The sequence below is a fragment of the Primulina tabacum genome, chromosome 18 (assembly GCF_025594145.1).
Source record: "Primulina tabacum isolate GXHZ01 chromosome 18, ASM2559414v2, whole genome shotgun sequence".
NCBI lineage: Eukaryota > Viridiplantae > Streptophyta > Magnoliopsida > Lamiales > Gesneriaceae > Primulina > Primulina tabacum.
The window spans coordinates 22,776,425-22,795,335 of NC_134567.1; the positions used below are offsets into that span (position 1 = coordinate 22,776,425).

At 35.1% G+C, this 18,911-nt stretch overlaps 1 protein-coding gene across 2 annotated transcripts; it reads right to left on the minus strand.

Annotated features, from left to right (window-relative positions):
- On the minus strand, nucleotides 1-15,496 carry LOC142533968 (ADP-ribosylation factor GTPase-activating protein AGD2-like). 2 transcript variants are annotated; one of them, XM_075640908.1, is made up of 20 exons: nucleotides 15,328-15,492; nucleotides 15,144-15,220; nucleotides 13,218-13,318; nucleotides 12,444-12,514; nucleotides 12,035-12,097; nucleotides 11,352-11,396; nucleotides 10,562-10,627; nucleotides 9,168-9,215; nucleotides 8,972-9,067; nucleotides 8,848-8,889; nucleotides 7,513-7,728; nucleotides 6,692-6,823; nucleotides 5,836-6,054; nucleotides 5,024-5,107; nucleotides 4,659-4,928; nucleotides 3,288-3,409; nucleotides 2,807-2,894; nucleotides 1,925-2,379; nucleotides 663-795; nucleotides 1-181 (listed from the first exon to the last, which is right to left on the minus strand). In XM_075640908.1, exons 1-19 carry the CDS (start codon nucleotides 15,373-15,375, stop codon nucleotides 681-683), a joined length of 2,358 nt encoding a protein of 785 aa, XP_075497023.1. In that variant the 5' UTR covers nucleotides 15,376-15,492; the 3' UTR covers nucleotides 1-181; nucleotides 663-680. The 2 variants fall into 2 exon arrangements, with proteins under 2 accessions (XP_075497023.1, XP_075497024.1); XM_075640909.1 differs by lacking the exons at nucleotides 1-181; nucleotides 663-795 and having other exon boundaries at nucleotides 2,064-2,371; nucleotides 15,328-15,496.
- Nucleotides 15,497-18,911: the final 3,415 nt, after the last annotated feature.

Below are 18,911 nucleotides of genomic sequence, written 5' to 3' on the forward strand. Positions count from 1 at the left end.
TGCAAAGAATTCCGAATAAATAATAGATAGCAATACTGTTTTAGTTAACAAAATGTCTAAATTCAATGAAAAGCTATAGACTGAACAAAATATGAATGGCTTGGTTTATAGTCTACCTGTGATGTATAGATACGAGAAAATGAACCTTCCACACTTACATGTTCAGTGTCCGTTCCTCGATCTACACACAAAAAATTTACGTTCAGAGTTGAAAAGATGAAATATAAAGAATATTAGCAATCACAGGTGCCTGCTAGAGGTTGCATCCACACAGAAGTTTATTTGGGGAAAGTAGTAGCGATTTCAGCAAATTTTAATGGAACTAACAGAAAATATATGATGTCTATATTGCAAAAATGTATTAAATGACTCAAGTAAGCTCATTATTTTAAGGGATAACACCTCTGCAGTAGACAAACCATAAGAGACACTTTGGTTGGTGACAAGATTTTGAATAAAATTTAATAATCTCTAGATCCAATTTCTTTATGCGGCGCCATATTATACATCCAGTTCATGTACAGGGATATAAACAAAATTAATTTATGAAATTTATAATGAAAGAGAATAACGCTGCAGAATACGCATAGTTAAACTTCAGTCAGAGTAAAATTAGAGACAGGTGGCCTAAACAGTGAAGATTTAGCGAAAGTATTACTTACTCGAAGATTGCCTGCACGTTACTCATTTTCTGCGAGCAAGATGAAAAGCTCCTCATCAGTTATTGCTCCCTTTTCCATAGTCCTTTCCAAAGCTGTGAAGCCTCCAGCATCCTTTATAGACACACATGCGCCTCTAATCCCACAAATCAGGAACAATATAACATGATCAGATAAACGCTACCATTAGCTGCAAAGAACAGGAAGTTACAGAATTACACAATACGGAAGTATATTTTTTGTTTCTTGGCGCATGGAGGTGTGCTAAGGGGCTGGGGTATTGCCAAAGTGCTAGGACGAGTATTAAGGGATTGGAGGTGTCCAAGGTGCTAGGAGGAGTTTTAAGAAGCTGGAGACGTGCCAAAGTGTTGGGAGGAGTGCTAAGGGGATGAAGGTGTGCCAAGGCTCTAGGAGGTGTGTTAAGGAGCTAGAGGTGCGCCAAGCTGCTAAGAAGTGTGCTGAGGAGTTGGGAGTTGGAGGGTGGGTTAAGTAGTTGGAGTTGTGCTATGTCTAGCCAAGGGTGGTGGAGAAGAGCTGTGAGGTGTGGCAAGTGCGGAAGTGAGCTACGAGGCATGACAGGTGTGGAAGCGAGCTATGAGGTGTGATGGGCAAGGAAGGAAGCTAGGAGGTGTGCTAATGAGTGTTGGATAAGCCAAAGAGCTAGGAATGAGCTTAGGAGTTGAGGATGTGCGGAGGAGTTAGACCTGGACAACCTCCTGACCCCTTTCTATCACTCTATTCAATCCGATAAAAAATAATAGCACGGGTCGGCTTCGATTATCAGAAAAGAACCATCTAATTTTAGTATTACTTAAGAAAATAAAAAAAGAACTTCATTCAAATGTCAAATAATCATTCAGGGTTAGATTTCACTTATCAACATTTTGTACAGGTTTCAATCAAATATAAGGAAAGAGTATCAAAACAAAGTTCACCAACAAATAGTCAGCGTTCCCAAATAAATGCTTAAAGCGTGTAAATCAGGCAACAAAGGTCACCTAATACCAATTTTAAGAAACATATAGGGTTTTAGCACACTAGGTTTTTGAACTTGTCACTCTTCGGCTTTGATATCATTTGAAATCGCTTGTCTCAAATGCTCGAAGTCATGGGAGACAGAATATCATACTTTTCACAATGCCTGACACTTGCATCTCTAGGAACTATTATCGTCAAAAGATTCATGCATAGATATCTTTTGGAAGTGGCACAAGTAAATAGTACATAGATTTGAGATCGAAAGAGTCCATCAAAAGTGATTTTACCTTCTAAGCAAAAGCTTTGCAAGCTCATTGTTTCCTTTCAATATGCAATGTAGCAAAGGAGTTCTTCCATGGAAGTCACACTTGTTAATATCAGCACCTAACTGCAATAAAAGCTCAAGCATAACCAGATTCCCACCATGGCACGCTAGATGTAATAATGAACATCCCTGAAGGCAGTTTCCTGGATCATTTGATGAATTGATCTTCTCACAGGTCGCTGGGTCGAGTTCTTTCTTTTCGAAACGATGAAAACTTTGTTGAGGACTTGGTTCACCAAGGTTCATTTCACAACCAATTACATCTTCATAGGTGATGTTTACTACATTAATGCTGGATGCTGCAGTGATGCGGTACACCTCTCTCAGATTGTTGGCCTTAACTGCTTCCCAGATTGTAGAAGGTGACATATCCTTTGCTGACGTGGCTTCTTTGTTTATAAACAGTTTTCTAACATACTGAATACCAGTCATAATGAGTTATGATTTTCTGAGCACAAGTCAAAGTAGGAAGAAATCTACACGAACAGTGTGTAAAGTCAAAGAAGCTTGTCAAACATCTTCAATTTTCACAGATTAATTATCTTGGAATATTCTGTGGCAGGGAATATAATATCGAGATAGTAGTTGATGATGGATGAAATTTCAAAAAATCATTTTGTCTGCGCAAATGTAACCAAAAGAGCTCAAAAACCAATCCACTTTCTATACCCCCACACCAAACATAGGCTGTAGCCAGTAAGAATCCTCGTGCGAAGAAGCCAAGGGAGAAATCAAAAGCAACAAACTTTTTAACAGAATTAATCTTAATTAAGCAATTAAAAAAAATAACAATAGAAAACCAAATTGTAGAAGGTAGTACGATCAGAATTTTCAAAACATGTACCTTTGCTTGAATGTACTTCTCCTTTTGATGAAATCCATCCCCAGGGCTTGGTTTGGTAACAGAAGATATGGCTTCAGACTCCTGTTTTCTGCATATGATAGTTTCATTTAGTAGAAGGCAATGGATACTGTTCTAGCTCAAAATCATTAAATCAAAAGCACTGGAGGAAAATTGACTAAATTTAATTGGTGCAATTGCATGAAAAGATGCAATAACAGCAATTGATGAATCTATTCAACTGTCCACATGCAGTTATTGGATTTTCATCTCCATCATATTTGATTGTGATATCAAAAAGATGAACTTGAAAATTAAAAGTCAGTCAGTCAGCAGACATGAATTTACATTTCCTTTTTTTATTACTACTATTTTTGGTTTATAGTGATCTATGCTAGCATAGACTCCAAAGGTGACCCCTGAAGCTTGGTATTGCTTGCAACAGGGGTAGCTCCTTTATTCACAGAAGATTCAAGGAACATACATGAAGTTGTGTGGTGGAAGCAACTCCTCCCATACAGAAGCACAATAAGAATTTCCCAGAGCCCGAAATAAGTCCAAAACAACAGGTTCCCAAACTTTCACATCTAATGTGACCGATCTGACCTGGAGGTTCATGGAAAAAAGATCGTCACAACTCTTAACATTAAGTAATAGAAATTTAAATCCAAGCACATTCTTAATCATGCGTTCATAGCCCTTATACAAGTATGATAAATAAATACCACAAATTTGAACATTAAATTGTGGTTTTATGCCACACGAGCTACCATAGAAGTAAGCCATTTTTCAAACTCCTTAGTTCCAAAGCAGTTCCTAAAATTAACATTAGCATATCAACAAAACTTATTTGTTTTTCAATATGATGTCTTTCGGTAGCCCAATATTCATTGCCGTATATCATAAGCAGGATAAGTAACTGAGCACTGAAGCTATCTTTTCAATTTTAGAGTCACTTTGAGGTTATATAAATCTTCTAATGCATATTTCACTTCCTCCATCATAGTTTGTTACATTATATACACTCGACATCCAATTTTACCATCCTTGGAATGGATCCAAGACAACTGAAATTAATTTGATTTAGGCACAAACTCCACCAAACATTACTTTTCCCTCAAACTCCTAGTAGCATTAAAGTGGAAATTCATATATTCACTCTCATTCATAGTAAGCTTTAAATCCATCTCCTATAAGACAGTCTCTATAATTCAAGCTCCTTATTGTTTCGTGTTTTTTTCCGGAAGTCTGGAGAAAGCTACAATTAATAGGATTCCACTAATCCACCCATTCTGAAAGGAAAAGCGTGAAATTCTTTTTCCTTTCCGCAGGGAGCCAGGGACCAAGAGATTGGATACCATTAAATATAAGTTGGTCAATAACAAAGTTACCGTTTGACTTAGGTGCTTAGTGAATACTACTGAATGTTTGAAACTTTCATGGAATTATATTCATTCAAATTCTTTTACTTTTCAGAGTATAGTCCAATAATCATCCATACACACTATTATACTGAAGCTAGAAGGAACTGTTGGAAAATATATCATTCATATTTAGCTTGATTTAATTAGAATTTTTGTAATTACTTTGAGAATTTGATTTGATTTTTTTCCTCTTAAATGTAAATGTGCTTGCATTTTTCATCAATGACATATCAAATGATACACACACATCTCAAGTTCTCTACTTTCTACATATTTGATTTAAAAATAGAAACATAAAAGAGAATGATAGAGGAACAACTTAGCAAATGATATACAAGAACAAAAAAACCAAAATCTTAGGTAAACATACAAACATAATAAGAAATAGCAGAGATGTCTTCTAAATTCCATTGTGTTAAAATAAACTATACCTTAGAAATGTGAACACCAAGATTGCGATGAACGCCAGAGCACTCAATGCACATTAAGATGCCAAGATTCAGAGATGCCCAATCAGGTTCAGAAGCGGAACAATCAGCACATAGGTCATTACCAGAAATTTCCCTCAGAATCTTAGGAACAAAATTAACTTGATCGACTCTCGTGTCATCTGACATACTTCCATCGTGGTCAAGCAGAGAAGTAATAGGCGCACCATAGGGATCGTGATTTTTAGCATTATCATTTCTTGTGACATCTAACTGCCAGTTATGCAAATGTAATTTTGTTAGAACATGATTTCTCTCAACAATTTCAGCCAATTTCTCCACAAAGCCGAGCAAAGAACAAAGCTGACCTGCTGCAAGTGGGAGGTCAAGAGGGATGTACTAACTCCTGTTATTTTGTTCATCCAATCAATTCTATCAGCTTCATTTTCGGCCTATCCAGAACAACTTAGAAAGGATGTCATAGCTAAACATTATACTTCCAAAATTCTGGCAAATAAATAGGGAGGGGAATTAAAACTTGGAACATGTAAGATATAATAGATGCAAGTTTCTGGATACCGATAATGAAGACAACTTTGCATAATGTTATCAAACCTAATATTGGAACTGTACATTATAGAGACATGTCTTGGTCAGTGAGAATTTTTTTCTCAATGGTTAAGGTCCAATACCATATCTATCTAGTGAACAGATATTGACATGAGGTAATTGGTTGTTTCACAAAGCTCAACAATATCACACCTAATATTGAAAATGTACATTGTACAGACACGTCTTGGTCACTGAGAATTTTTTCTGCATGGTTGAGGTTTGATACCATATCTATCTGGTGAACAGATATTGACATGGGGTATTGGCTGTTTGAAAAAGCTACACAATATGTGTCAGTGACTTACTTCGACGAATTTGCATCCGTGGATGTAATATCACCATATAAATTACCGCGTGCAAAGAAAAAAGGTAAAAAATTAGATTTAACATGTTTACTTCTTCATGTAATTTAGATCTACTTGAGATAAAATATCTGGAAATAAAGTTTAAAAAAAAAACAATAACCATATACAATCATACAGAAATAAAATATATTACTTGAAAAATGGTAACAATTGAATTCCACAAGGCGTTACCTAAAGAATCTTTTTATGCAAAAGTATATTACCTGCAAGGTGTAAGTTTTTGACGGAGAGATTATTCTGAAGCAAAGACGTAGATCGGTATCCTCTGCATCAATCTTAATTGTGGAGGTGCGCAAATCAACAGTACTACATCCTAAACTTTCATCACCAACTGATGATGCTTGACGGTGGCGAGACCGGAATTTACCAAATACTCGACTATTATGTTCTGACGTATGGGCAGAATGAAGTGAGGGAGAACCCTGTGAAACAGAGTAAGTAGGCTCATTTCATCCATCATTTGAAGAAGGATATAATCCACAACTATACTTTTTTTGCCAACTAAACAAAATTACTCATGGTTTCATCAATAGGTTTCATGCGAAGATATTCATTGTGAGGGAAACTTTGAAAGATGACGACTTATTGAAGAACTATCATCAGCAAAGGGCAAGATCTAAAGTTCCATTGGCAAACAGTAAACTTAACCCAAAGAGCAATTAGCTAGAACACAATATATCAATAATATATAGTGTCTATCAAAGGTCAAAACTAAGACAATCATGGAAGATCCTATAAAGAGGAGAGAATTACAATTCACAGATTATTTGTGGTTTTTAAATGGTTTGAGGTTCTTGTTGCGGTACATCAATTAAGTTTCTCAACAGTTTGAGGTTCTAGAAAGTTAAAAGGACACAAAGTTATAGAAATTCCCAACAGGTTAAAAAGCCTAGTAGCCATAAAATAATGGTGTTAGCGACAATGCATATTAAGGTCCAATGAGAAGTTCAAAGAAAAATAACAATTATGCTCCATTAGTGGACAGATACAAAGGCAATACAAGTTGATCCATCAGAAATGCAAGTACCCAAATTGACCTGATATAAAATTATAGCTTACCCCTGGTTTGGCACCTTTGTTTCGGTAATAATACAAATTCCCCAGACTGTCAAGTATAAAGAATCTCCTTTTCCAATCTGCTCTCAGGCTTGAAGATCTTTTCAAAAGATACCCCTGCTTGATTGTTTGAACCTATAAGAACGAATGAAATTTCATAAACCACTGGATTCTAGTCATCTGTATAGACTTTCAGAAATTTATTTCCTAAATTTTAAGGAATAAAATTATCCATAATATCAAACAACTCTTCCTTGTTTCCACAATGAATAAAATCCTTTTAATCTTAGAATGTGCCATAAAATTCACTACTCATCCAGTATGCAAAATTTATGCAGTTCTAAAAATGCACAGAGAACATTTGAACTCCTACTTGGAAACGTGTGCCTTGGCAGGCAGCAGTGACATCTATAAAATTTAGCCCAGCTACTCGACTTTAACAAACTTCCAACTACCTAATGCTTTTCCAAGTTCTAATTACCAATGCTTCAGTGCCTTAGTCTTGATCACAGACTTTACACATCACCATCTTGATCCAATCTAAACTTTTACCGAAGTTTAAAAATAGATTACCATAAGCACAAACTATTTTTTAGTGCAAAAATTGTGCATCCAACTTCCTTTCGCTGGCCGCCTCATACTGTTTCAGTTGTTTTCATCTGTTCCTAGTCGCAGTTATTGCAATTCAATTAGCATATTTTCTATCAAGACAAATGGGATGGAAATGTAACCAGCCATATTCTTTTCTTGAACCTTGTGCCAATGGAAATGAAATCCTTCATCAATCAAAGGGCAAACTAAAACCTTTGCAAAAAATAACTCACCTCACCTTTTGTAGTAGACTGCATGATTGCCTCCATGCTTTTGTAAGCACTCATACCAAATGCATTTGTGCCCATGGCACTTGCAGAAGCTGCCAAATTATTGGATGCCTGCGTCTGAGCCAGCTCTGATTGTGTCCTAAATTCCTGAATCCTTTTTGCAAGTCTATCTTGTTCAATATTTATCTGCTCCTTTGATTGTTGCGCATAAGTCAAAACCTGAACTTGTAGCAAAAACAAGGAATCAGATACACCATTTGGAAGAAACTAATAGAATCTGCAGTCATAATTTACTGCTTTACTGCAAACCTTTTTCTAAACAAAAAGGCGTTGAAAAGCACAATAACTCAAAAGAAAAAAGCAAATCATAGCTACAAATATGCTATTCATCACAAAAATTTCACCATTAACAGAATGCTTAATATGATTAGCAGTTGATCAAAGTAAGCATTCTAATGAAAAAAGTTGGTAAATAACTAGATTCATTAAATAACTAGATTCATCTAATCAGAAATATTTCAAATGCTTGAGTCAATGTTTGCGAGTCTATCACAATAAAAAATTTATACAAGCAAAAGCATAAACCTGGCACCACATTGCACCCCGAGACCATGGAAATAAGGGCCACAAGGTAAAGCTGGCACCACATCACACCCCGAAACCATGGGAATAAGGGCCACAAGGGTGAGTAATGTGCAGTGATATCTACTAGCAATCACTTCACATTACCAAAGTGGGTAACCCAAATTTTTGAAGAAGTTCATTAAGCCACTGTTACACTTATACAAACTTTGCCGACAATCAACCGGGGACATCACAACTACTCCCTTTAAAACACGTATTCTTGGTATTCCTTCAACAATTGAGAGCTGCCTCACAATTTCCAAGGCCAATAGAGCCCACGGGAAAGGGATTGCAAGCTAGAAACCAACATTATGAACATCAATAGCAATTTCTTTGAGAATAGGTTAAACCAACCTGCTACTCCATCGAACACACTCATAAAACAATAAAAATATTGCCCTAAAACATATGTACGGCATCAAAGATAAAATTTAAACAGCATAGAGAGAGAAAAAATATTTTATCAGAACCAAAGAATACAAGGAGGAACAAAATATTAAGAACAGTAAAATCGCCTTAAATTTGATTTACCAGTCCCAACACTTCTTGTTTGGGGTAGTATCAATTTTGCTTATTTTTAAATGTTGCAAGCATGCAGCCAATGTTACTATTCCTTAATTTTTTGCAAGTCACTAGCTCCTGAGTCACACGTGCAATCATATCTTCCTCACTCAAAGCAATATTTACACAAGAAGATAGAAATTACTGATGTACCTGGTGAATGAAAGGCTCCATTTGGCTCAATAAGTCATAACCCTAAACAGTGAAGTGATGACTTAGATGGACATGTGTCATCAATCATTTTAAAAGATTTCAAATGCGTAACTCAAAAACACACCAATTTAAAATATCTCAGATGAGCATCCATGATTGCACTAAATGATTCCAAGAACTCAAATTTCTTTTTTGCTTCAATATTCATGAGCGCATTTACCTGAAATTCTTAATATCAGGGAAACGTAATTTCAACTTAAAAGTTGGATTGCAAGAAAAAAATACAGCATGAAGAAAGAATCATTATCGTTCACTGGTACCAAATTAAAGCGGCTTCTCTCGAATGTTGACTTCGAATTTTGCAGCTCCTACCACATAATGGCCAGATAAGTTTCCAAAGTTTTAGGGAAAAAAGACAATATCATACAATGGAAAGGAAAATTTATTCAACATAGTTTGAGACAGTTCTAATAGAAGCTTGCATTACAGTTTCAAACACAAATAAAAAAGGCCAGACATAAATTTATTACATTTGATTAATACAAGAAAGAAAAAAGACCACAGACCATGACACCACAAAATTTTCAAGCATGGCATGACATGTCCAAGGAATTTGAAACTTGCCAAAAATGGTCAAATGTCAAAAACTAGTTTGATGCATCAAGCAGAGGCAATAGAATATCAAATTAATTTGCCCGGCACCACCAAGAAAGAAATATTTGATTTCACAATCATTCACAACAAAACATAACATGAATATCTCAATGACATCTAAGTGGTGATTCACAGTCAAAGCATAAACTATTGGTTGTATGCGTCCTCTGAGATTGAGCTTTTGGAATGAACTATTTCAATATGGTATCAGAGTTAGGAGGTCAAATGTTCAAGACCCCAGGAGCATAAAAATTCCATGTATTGTATTATATTAAATTGGTTCGGATGGTCTTCTTTATCTGATATCCAATCTAACTTGAATGTGCCTGTTATAGTATAGAAATACTATTGTACCGCCTCCATAAGTTCAAACTCTTGGAAAAAACAGATTCAAATTTTACGTTATATGAGCATAATAAAGAAAATATTAACAATAGCTCCAAATGATATGCATGGCCTCACAAGTTACAACAGTGATCCAAAGTTTGGGTATACCATGGGACCTTTGGCATGCTATTAGGAAATCAGAGAACGAGGTCAACAAGGGATTTATTTGCTATGGATTTAGGACAAATGACTGGAAAGAGGGGAAGAACCTTTTGGCAAGTCGTGATTCATTGCATATGCTGGACTGTATGGTTGGAAAGAAATAGAAGAATTTTTGATGATAGGGCAGAAAATAAAGAACAGTGTTGGGAACATATTAAGCTAGCAGTAGCTATGTGGATCGGAACTCATGATGACTTCAAGAATGTCTCGATTTTTGATATATTGCGAGATTGGGCTTTTGTATATCATTAAAACAATTTCATGTTATGTTCTTCATGACAGTGGATCACTAGTCTACTGATGTAATTTGTTATTGACATATAATTAATAAAATATCGTTTCTTATAAAAAAAAGAAATTAATTGTAATGATCAATGCAAATCAGAATGTAAATTCGACAAGCAAGGTGGTAAATATTATATTATGGACAATAATAAGCTTCAAAGCTACACTAATTACTCGACAAACTCAGTCACGGTAAAAAAAAATACGGAATGGAATTGAAATATACTTCTTCTAGTTCAGCAACAACTTCATCCCGAGAGGTCTTCTTTAAAGAAGAAAACTTCTCACGTGCCTGGCACCACAACTTATACATTAAAGGCATGAAAGATCATACGAAATATAAAGTAGCTCATGTGTCCAAAGAAACAATTTGTACCATTCTGGGCCCATCATGAAACAGGAAACCAGCATGATTCAAAAATTAGATCAAACAAGACAAAAAACGATAAGTTTTACTCGACACATCCCCATAAATCAGGGATTCAATTAACTGACCGGGGTTTGATTTGATTTTGAACATTTAATATTTATCATTGTAATTATTGTTCTTCAAACTAAGAGACATCAATAACATTTTCGTTCATGGGGCATTTGTTTCAAGGATGTAGCCCCTTAAGCTATAAACCACATAAACCATGTGCTGCGAATTTCTCTCTTCATTACCTCCCAGCTATTTCAAAATCCAATGTTAGTCATACTCACTTAAACCAAGATATGCATGGCTGAGAAGACAGGAAAGACTCCACAAAGGGAATTCATTGCAAATAGATTCTGTCAGGGGCTAACTAATGTAAGATACTTCCATCCTCCTTTCATAAGCGAAAAGTTACTTTCCTAAGCAGCATAAACTAAGGGTATCTAGAGTCAGAGTTGAATTCTCAAGTAATTAAGTTGAGTGTAGGTTAAATTATTTTTCCGGTCATAATTCCTCAATATATTCTATTATTGGATTTAGAATCTTAAACCAATGACTGATGATCTAATTGAGAATTCTTTACCAGCAGAAGCATAAATACCTGATCGTATGATCCCATGGCCTTGTCGAATCTGCGACGCGACTCCTACAGGAGACAAATGATAATTATCACACAACATGATACAGAAAATTATATTTTCTCACGTATGTTTTCCAGAGAGAGATGTCAAATCATGCAATCATGACATCATTGACTAAGAGCTGCATAGGGAGAAGGAGAACTAGAGGCAAAAACATCGAAAATAACCAAATGACAACTTTTAGCTGCTTAAAATAGCAAACCTCCCATATGAGTGCCATCACATGCACATGAAACCAGGTTTGCATTATCTGCATTTGTCTCATTTGAATAGTCTTGTAAAAATACCACCCTATATGTGGTTTAAAAGATTAAACTTCCTCAGAATTATGAGCACAATTTTTTTTTTAAAAAAAAATACTTTTCTGACATTCAATTTGATGTGTGATAATGTCTATTGCTTGTTTTATCTGTGTTAATGCCCATAACAAAAAGGTTAAATCACCTATGCCCCTTAAATTGTCGAAACCACCAAGCACAGAAGCAAATAATACATCAATCATGACTAAAAAGAAAAGAAAAGTGAAATTAATAAGGATTAAATTTTTCTCATGGCGTGGCAAATGAAATTCCAAATCCAATATTTCAAGATTATCTAAAAGTGGTGATTCTTTGGCTTACTACGGCTTTATCAACCAACCCACCTTTGCACCTTGCAAATCAGTGGTCAAAAACTGAGACAGGCGATCGACAAGAACATGCTCAACCTGCAGACGAGAAATTTATCATATTTTCAGAGGAAAAAGCCTTCAAATAAAATTTGGAGTACAAGATTTGAATATATTTTCTCAAAATAGGATTAAACTCAATGGTTAAGAATCAAGCTTCTCAAGATGAGCCATCGTCAAGCTAGACCAAATTTCAATGGATATATTTAGTTTCGCACAACTATATAATATTATACTACGGAGGCTAAAGAGTAAGAGGAAGTAAAATGAGACTAACTTTCCAATACAGTGGCACATGAAGAGGGTGATTAACTCGTGAAAACATGGTGACTAAAATCAAAGAGTTGTATGAACGTTCATACATTTTCAAATGCAACAAACTCACTTGAGAACGAAGAAATTCCTTGTACGTAGAAAGCTCACGTAATGTGTTGGTAAATTTTGATACAACTGGACCTGTTGACATGCAAAGAGAAATATCAATATTATACCAAGTCTTAATTCCAAATTACGGTATGCTTTACGAATCCCCATTCTCCATTGAACTCTATCTGATGTTCAGATTTTGGTGGTTTCCAAATCACAGGAGTCAAACAAGTGAAGATAAGGCATAAGCAAAAATGATAAATAACTCCAGAAAATGTTGGATTCAGATTAGTGCAAGTTTGGGCTTTAACTAGTAAATTTCACATGCTTTATTTACAAATTGTTGAAGTGTGTTTTTTGGCTCGAGTGAGTTAAAACTCATTCATACGGTGAGTGGTAAGACTCGCGGGCTGATAGTCGGGGTGCTCAATGCCGTACAAGGGTTTGTGACACTGTTTTGACAAAAATTTCCACTGTTGATACAAACTTTACGGGCAAATGCCCAAACTCACACTAATCTGAATCAACGAAAGTGAGCATGTCGTGTGCAAGCCTTTCATCAAACTTCAGCAGATAGCAAGACAAAAAAAATTTAAAACCAATAGATACTCCATGAAATGAAAGAAAAAGTCCTGCATTATACTGTTTTGGAAATTAGAACCATTTGAAAAATTGAAAATTTTCAAAATGACAATCAAAAGCAATTTGATCAACTTCAACTCTTAACTCCCATTCCAAACTAGAGCATTGATGCAGAAAAATATTTATAACACAGTGTTATGCCACTTAGTACCTCCAATGGAAATACCAAGAGGGTCATCAAGGCCACCACTAAATGCTTCTAATGATTCAGCAAAACCCATGTCTCCATTGCAAGCTTCTCCAAGCACCTCTCTGGATCATAAAAACGCATTATCTAATGTATCAATGTTGAAAAGCTAAATCCATAAAATCTTACAAATCAAAAAAGCAAGTATCATTTCATAATTTTTCTTTCTCAGGTATATTAGTTTGTCAAAATGTTGGGTATAAGAATAAAAAGTGCCCCTATCATACATTACCAGATGTATGCCCCTGCAATACGATACATAAACACGCTGAAGCGAAATAAATTACAATTTACATATCTTGCAGATCCCATATTTTTTATTATTTGTGCTGCCCGTGCCACTAAGATTGACCAATATCATATTGTGACAATTGATGGAAGAAAGAAGTATCCAACTCCAGTCACATTGCAAATAAACTTGAGCATGGATGCTCAAATATTTAATAAGTTTCTAGGATACACATGTAGCAACCGTGGAGATCTAAAAGGTCGCTAGTAATCACATGCAAAAAACAAAGTTAAAAAACGGCTTTCATGAAGTAGCAACTACCAAGATCTTAAAAGTCGCTCCTTTTTCCTACAACAAATTTTGGATGGGATGTTAGAATGCACCTGATTCAAATACATCATATTCTTTTGCTACCAAACAATGGCCCATGCCACTTCACCATCCTAGGTTAGCAAAGTGGAAAAGACTGATGAGATTTTATGTCATATGGATGTGAACTCAGTTACTGTTACGGACTTACGGTGTTGCTTATCAACTTTTGGATGGAGTTTGGACAAGTTTTTAAGTGAGTTGGAAGAGTTCTGATAGCAACATCTATTGATACTTTTCGAAAAAAGGATAAATGTGAACTAGTTTCTAGCAAAATCCATTGAACTGGATTCTCACATGAGATCAGTTTAGAGTCGCCTTACCATGGATGAAATGAGCTTGCCAAGAAAACTAGGATTACTACTATCCGAAAACAAGAACAAATGTAAATAGCTATAAGACAAACCCAAGAAGCTAAAGTCTCACTTGTGGGTTCCACCCATGGGCCTAGACCGAGACAATTGGCCATTTAGCAGATGTGGCCTGGGTGAGCCAACCATATACTTAGACTTCAATACCCAGGAAAATATGGTTTATCACATAAAGAGGACCTGAACTATGATGAAGGTAATTTCACTTGTGTACAAGGAAAACCATGCCAATCTTGTCTTTCATTTCTTCTTAATAAAGCAAGCGTAGATTAACTTTCCTATCATCTCCTTAACTACTAGAATCCATTTTCTGTTTGGAGCAAATTTCACCAGTGCCAAAGTAATTTTCTCAGCAAAATCATAAGTGAAGATGAACTTATGCATCAGTGAAATGTGAAAAAAACAAATACATTGGTCGTATCGTGGGCATAAAGTCCAGTAGAAGACAATAGCGACAGTTTTCAATTTACTCCTGTCTTAAGTAATTTAATTAATTGATAGTTTTCATTGCAAGAATATTCCAACAATTTAAGAATGAAAAAAAGAAAAATATTGACCCAAAATTCAAGAAAGTGAGATTGGAATCTCTCTCAGACTATGATGGAATAATAGGTCCATAGAACGGCAAATAGATTTTTTCCTGAACTAAACACGGGGAAAAAAGCACAAAGAGTTGACTAAGAATACAAAGCAACGAGAAAACAGCAAAAGTTTTAAAGTCTTGAAAAAGCGAGCAGCTTGCTTGAGCAAAATCCATGTGATACATGTCAAAATCATTCAGCCATCGATAGAAGATCCACACGATAATCTACCATATTTTTCCAAGCAAAAATAACTGTGAAGGCATCACATTCTTCGCCATTAGCTGTAAAGTAACATCAGAGCCACAGAATTAAGACTTATTCAGCAAAGCGTACTCACGTATATTTCTTACAGCCTTTATATAACCTCTGGCACCGATCTCTTAGCTCATCTGCCGTGTGCTCTATCGATCGCACCTAAATTTCAAATCAACATACAACACGATAAACAAAAGAGTCGCGTGAATGAAATAATGTGACGAATAAATCCAAAAAAAAAAACAAGAATTATATAGAGAAATGACCTGTTTTTGGAACGCGGGAGAATCCTCGAGCTTCATGAACCAAGCCATTTTCTTCTTCGTTCAGATTTAGATCCCTGGTGAACTCAGATTTAAATCGAGCTCAAGTGTGATCTCCCCCGTCTATACGACGCCGTTATGGAAACTTAAAAAATAAAAAATTGGGAGTGGAGGCGAGCGGAGCTAGAAATAAAGCGATGGAATGAAATATTTGCTAGGTTAAAAAATATAATATCTACAATTGATGACATAAATGAATGGTTAAAAACATAAAATTATGTCAGCGTTGGTCCCACGGATAATAAAACACAACAAAAAAATACAATCGATCATTAATTATATTACATTACATAAGAAGCTAGTAATTTCTCGATACAAGTTTTTCGATTCATAAGAACGATATGCTGACCATCTTCAATCAAGAACCGGTTTCACAATTGGCGTGATGAAATTATCTCATAAGATGTTGGCTTGAAAAACAACATATGTGGCTGATGTAATTCTTCCATCGAATAACATTTGATTTCGATCAAGTCAAATGCTCCTAAGAGACACCACCAGCAAAAATGCCACAATTATCTCCAACACCATAAGTGACAATCCAACTCCAAAGATCTATAAAATTTCTAGACCTGAAAATATGTCAACAATACGATGTCCTCCAGTTTTTTTTACATTCCTTAGTAAACAATTACTTGATTTATCATTAATGAAATATAGATTTCAAAAAAATAAATAATTTATGCAATGGGAGTTAAAACGTTACATATATCATATCGATAGATGTAACGAAAATATCGTCTAGAATAGAAAAATATTATCGAAGAACGACGAACAAGTTTCTTCCAAAAGTTGGAAGAATAGATGGTATAGAAAATTACACAATTTCGAACATCTATATATTTTCTGTTATGTTATCCTTATTTGATCACTTACCCTATATCTTAAAATAAACTTGCTTCAAGTATTCTGAATATTGTGTTTTGCTACTTCGTGAATACATAGATCTTGCCAAGTTTTAATCAATTAAACAAACAATGGAAAAAATTTAACCTTCTCATCTTGTTTTTTTTTTTTTTTTTTAATTAATTGCATGGGACCAACACTTCCTAAAAGATAACTAGTAATGATTGGAAATGTGATATTTTACAAAGGATAGATTTAAATCACACCAATAATGTGTGTGAAAACTACAAGTATTAATAAGTATTTTATGTCACATCACTCCACTTTCAATTTGTTCACATGCTATGTTTAATTTATTTCAGCATAATTATATAATTTATATGTTTAAACACGTTTTCAATATTAATTATCATTTGTTTGGTGTTTATAATATATATATATATATATATATATATATATACACCAAAGACTACCCAGTGAGAGTTAGGGGGATAATTGGACACCGATGAGCAATTAATAAAAAGAAAATACAACAACAATAAATAAAGTAGGCGGTTTAACCAGCCATATAATATGTATAATATATATATATATATATATATGTATGTATATACTTTTGCACAGAACACCACAAAATTTTCAAAGATAGGAATTTATATATATTTAGGCGGTTTAACCGGCCATATAATATATAATATATATACATACAACTATTTAACACATAAATAAAACACACATTGGAATCAAAATAAGAACTTCAATATGAATCTTCAAAGAATTTACAAAGTCTTTAAGAACATAAAGCTTGAAAGATAAGAACACTTTGAATGTGAGTGGAGAAAGTAGGAAAAGTAAGAAAGAGAAGAGAGAAGGAGAAAGAAAGAGAAAGAGAGAATAAAAAATTGGTATCAAAAAACTTGCCTTCTCTTGGAGGCCTTGTCTTCTTTTTATAAACATCTTCAATGGTATTTTCGGAATCTTGAATAGTATTTGTTGTTGTCATGCTTGCATCATTTTGATGTCATTTTTCATTTTTTTTATACAAATATTACAATCAAAATACAAAAATTATAAATTACAATTCATATTTACATTCCACTGTTTCTAAAAATAGGTACATCATCATCATCATCCAAATGGATAGAGGGCTCTGGAGATTCTGATCTGTTTGATAAGGCTGGTGTAAATTTCATCAATATCGCCTGCATTTCTTCAGGAGTTTTTGCTGTTGCAAGCATAGCTGCCATTTGAGATTTTTGTACCAAAAAGTCTGTCTGCTGTGGTGTTTGGAATGTTTCTGGAGTCTTGACATTACAGTCTTTAATCCACTTTTTAATATTCATAATTGAAAGGCTTGGAGAACTTTTAAATTTATCCCACCATTTAACTTTGAATCTTCTTATGAGCTTTCAGAGCCCGTGCTCTTAATTAATATTTAATTACCAAACAACAAGAATTAATGGTGTAAACAGCGAAAATGAGTTTAAAATGTTCATTAGGGCCTACAGAAATTTCGGCATGACCTCCCCGTAAGTAGGACATCCCAAAATTTTCAAAACACAACAACAACAATATACGCTCGAAAATAACAACAGGTTCACAATCAACCAAACAAATATCCTACAGCCGCACTGGCCAGGACTAGACACAACATACCACAAATAAAATCCAAACAACATAAAAACATAACCATACAGCTACACAGGACATCTCCCTTGCAATGGGAACTCTGACACAAACCAACTGACTACTGGGTACCACTCGCTGACGCTCCACCAGACGCGTCAAAACCCCTGGAATGACCTGCTATGGCATCAAAAACAACCACAACATCAAAAGAAAACAGGGGTCGGACCCCAGTACGACAAACCAGTAAAATCACGACGTATATAAAAGACATGTAATAATATCAAGTAAATGCAATGCGATGCGATGCATGAATGGTAATAATGGAATAACGGATACCAAATGGAGTCCAAACGAATAGCATCATCAACAGTAACAGTGGCCACCCGTGCCAGGAATGCAGCATCAAATCGCCGCTCGTCCATCCACGTAGCATCGGGAATGCGAGTAGCTAAGTCGCTCGTCCCTAGCTATCATCTGATAATGTGGCTAATCCTAACCAACTCGTCCCTCTGATGACTCAATATATCTCAACAGAATCAACATAAATATCCGTCAAAGGAGTCAAGGCTCAATATGTTATGCCAACACAATTAATGCATGAATGCAACAGAATAAACATTCAAGGCACATAATAGCAAACAACATGTACTGAATATTCTTACACGCTAATATAAGCGTCATAATTATATAATTTTGAGCGTACCTCAACTATAGCTTACAATACCGCAAAAATCAAAATGAATATCGGATGAACTCGTCCAACGATATAACCTACAATATAAATTCGCTATATACTTCAATATAATGCATTCCAACCGACTAAAACAATTTAAATCGAAGCGATTAAAATCGAATTACGGGCAGCCTATTAAACCCATACAAATTCTGAAATTCCAAGCTTAATACCTCGAGAAACGAAGCTTAAACACACAACGGTGATCTTGCGAAAATGGCTCGCTGGATAAGTCGCCAGAAACACTGTTCACGATCTGAAAAACGAGCTGGAAATTAGGGGAAAAACTTAATACTTCACTTATTCAAACTAATTCACC

Coding starts and splice junctions, on each gene's coding strand:
- LOC142533968 (XM_075640908.1), bottom strand. CDS start 15,375: ATGGCTTGGTTCATGAAGCTCGAGGATTCTCCCGCGTTCCAAAAACAG. Junction 12,515..13,217: donor TCTTGGTATTTCCATTGGAG/GTACTAAGTGGC, acceptor GCATGTCAACAG/GTCCAGTTGTATCAAAATTT. Junction 7,729..8,847: donor TGGAGCCTTTCATTCACCAG/GTACATCAGTAA, acceptor CTACAAGTTCAG/GTTTTGACTTATGCGCAACA.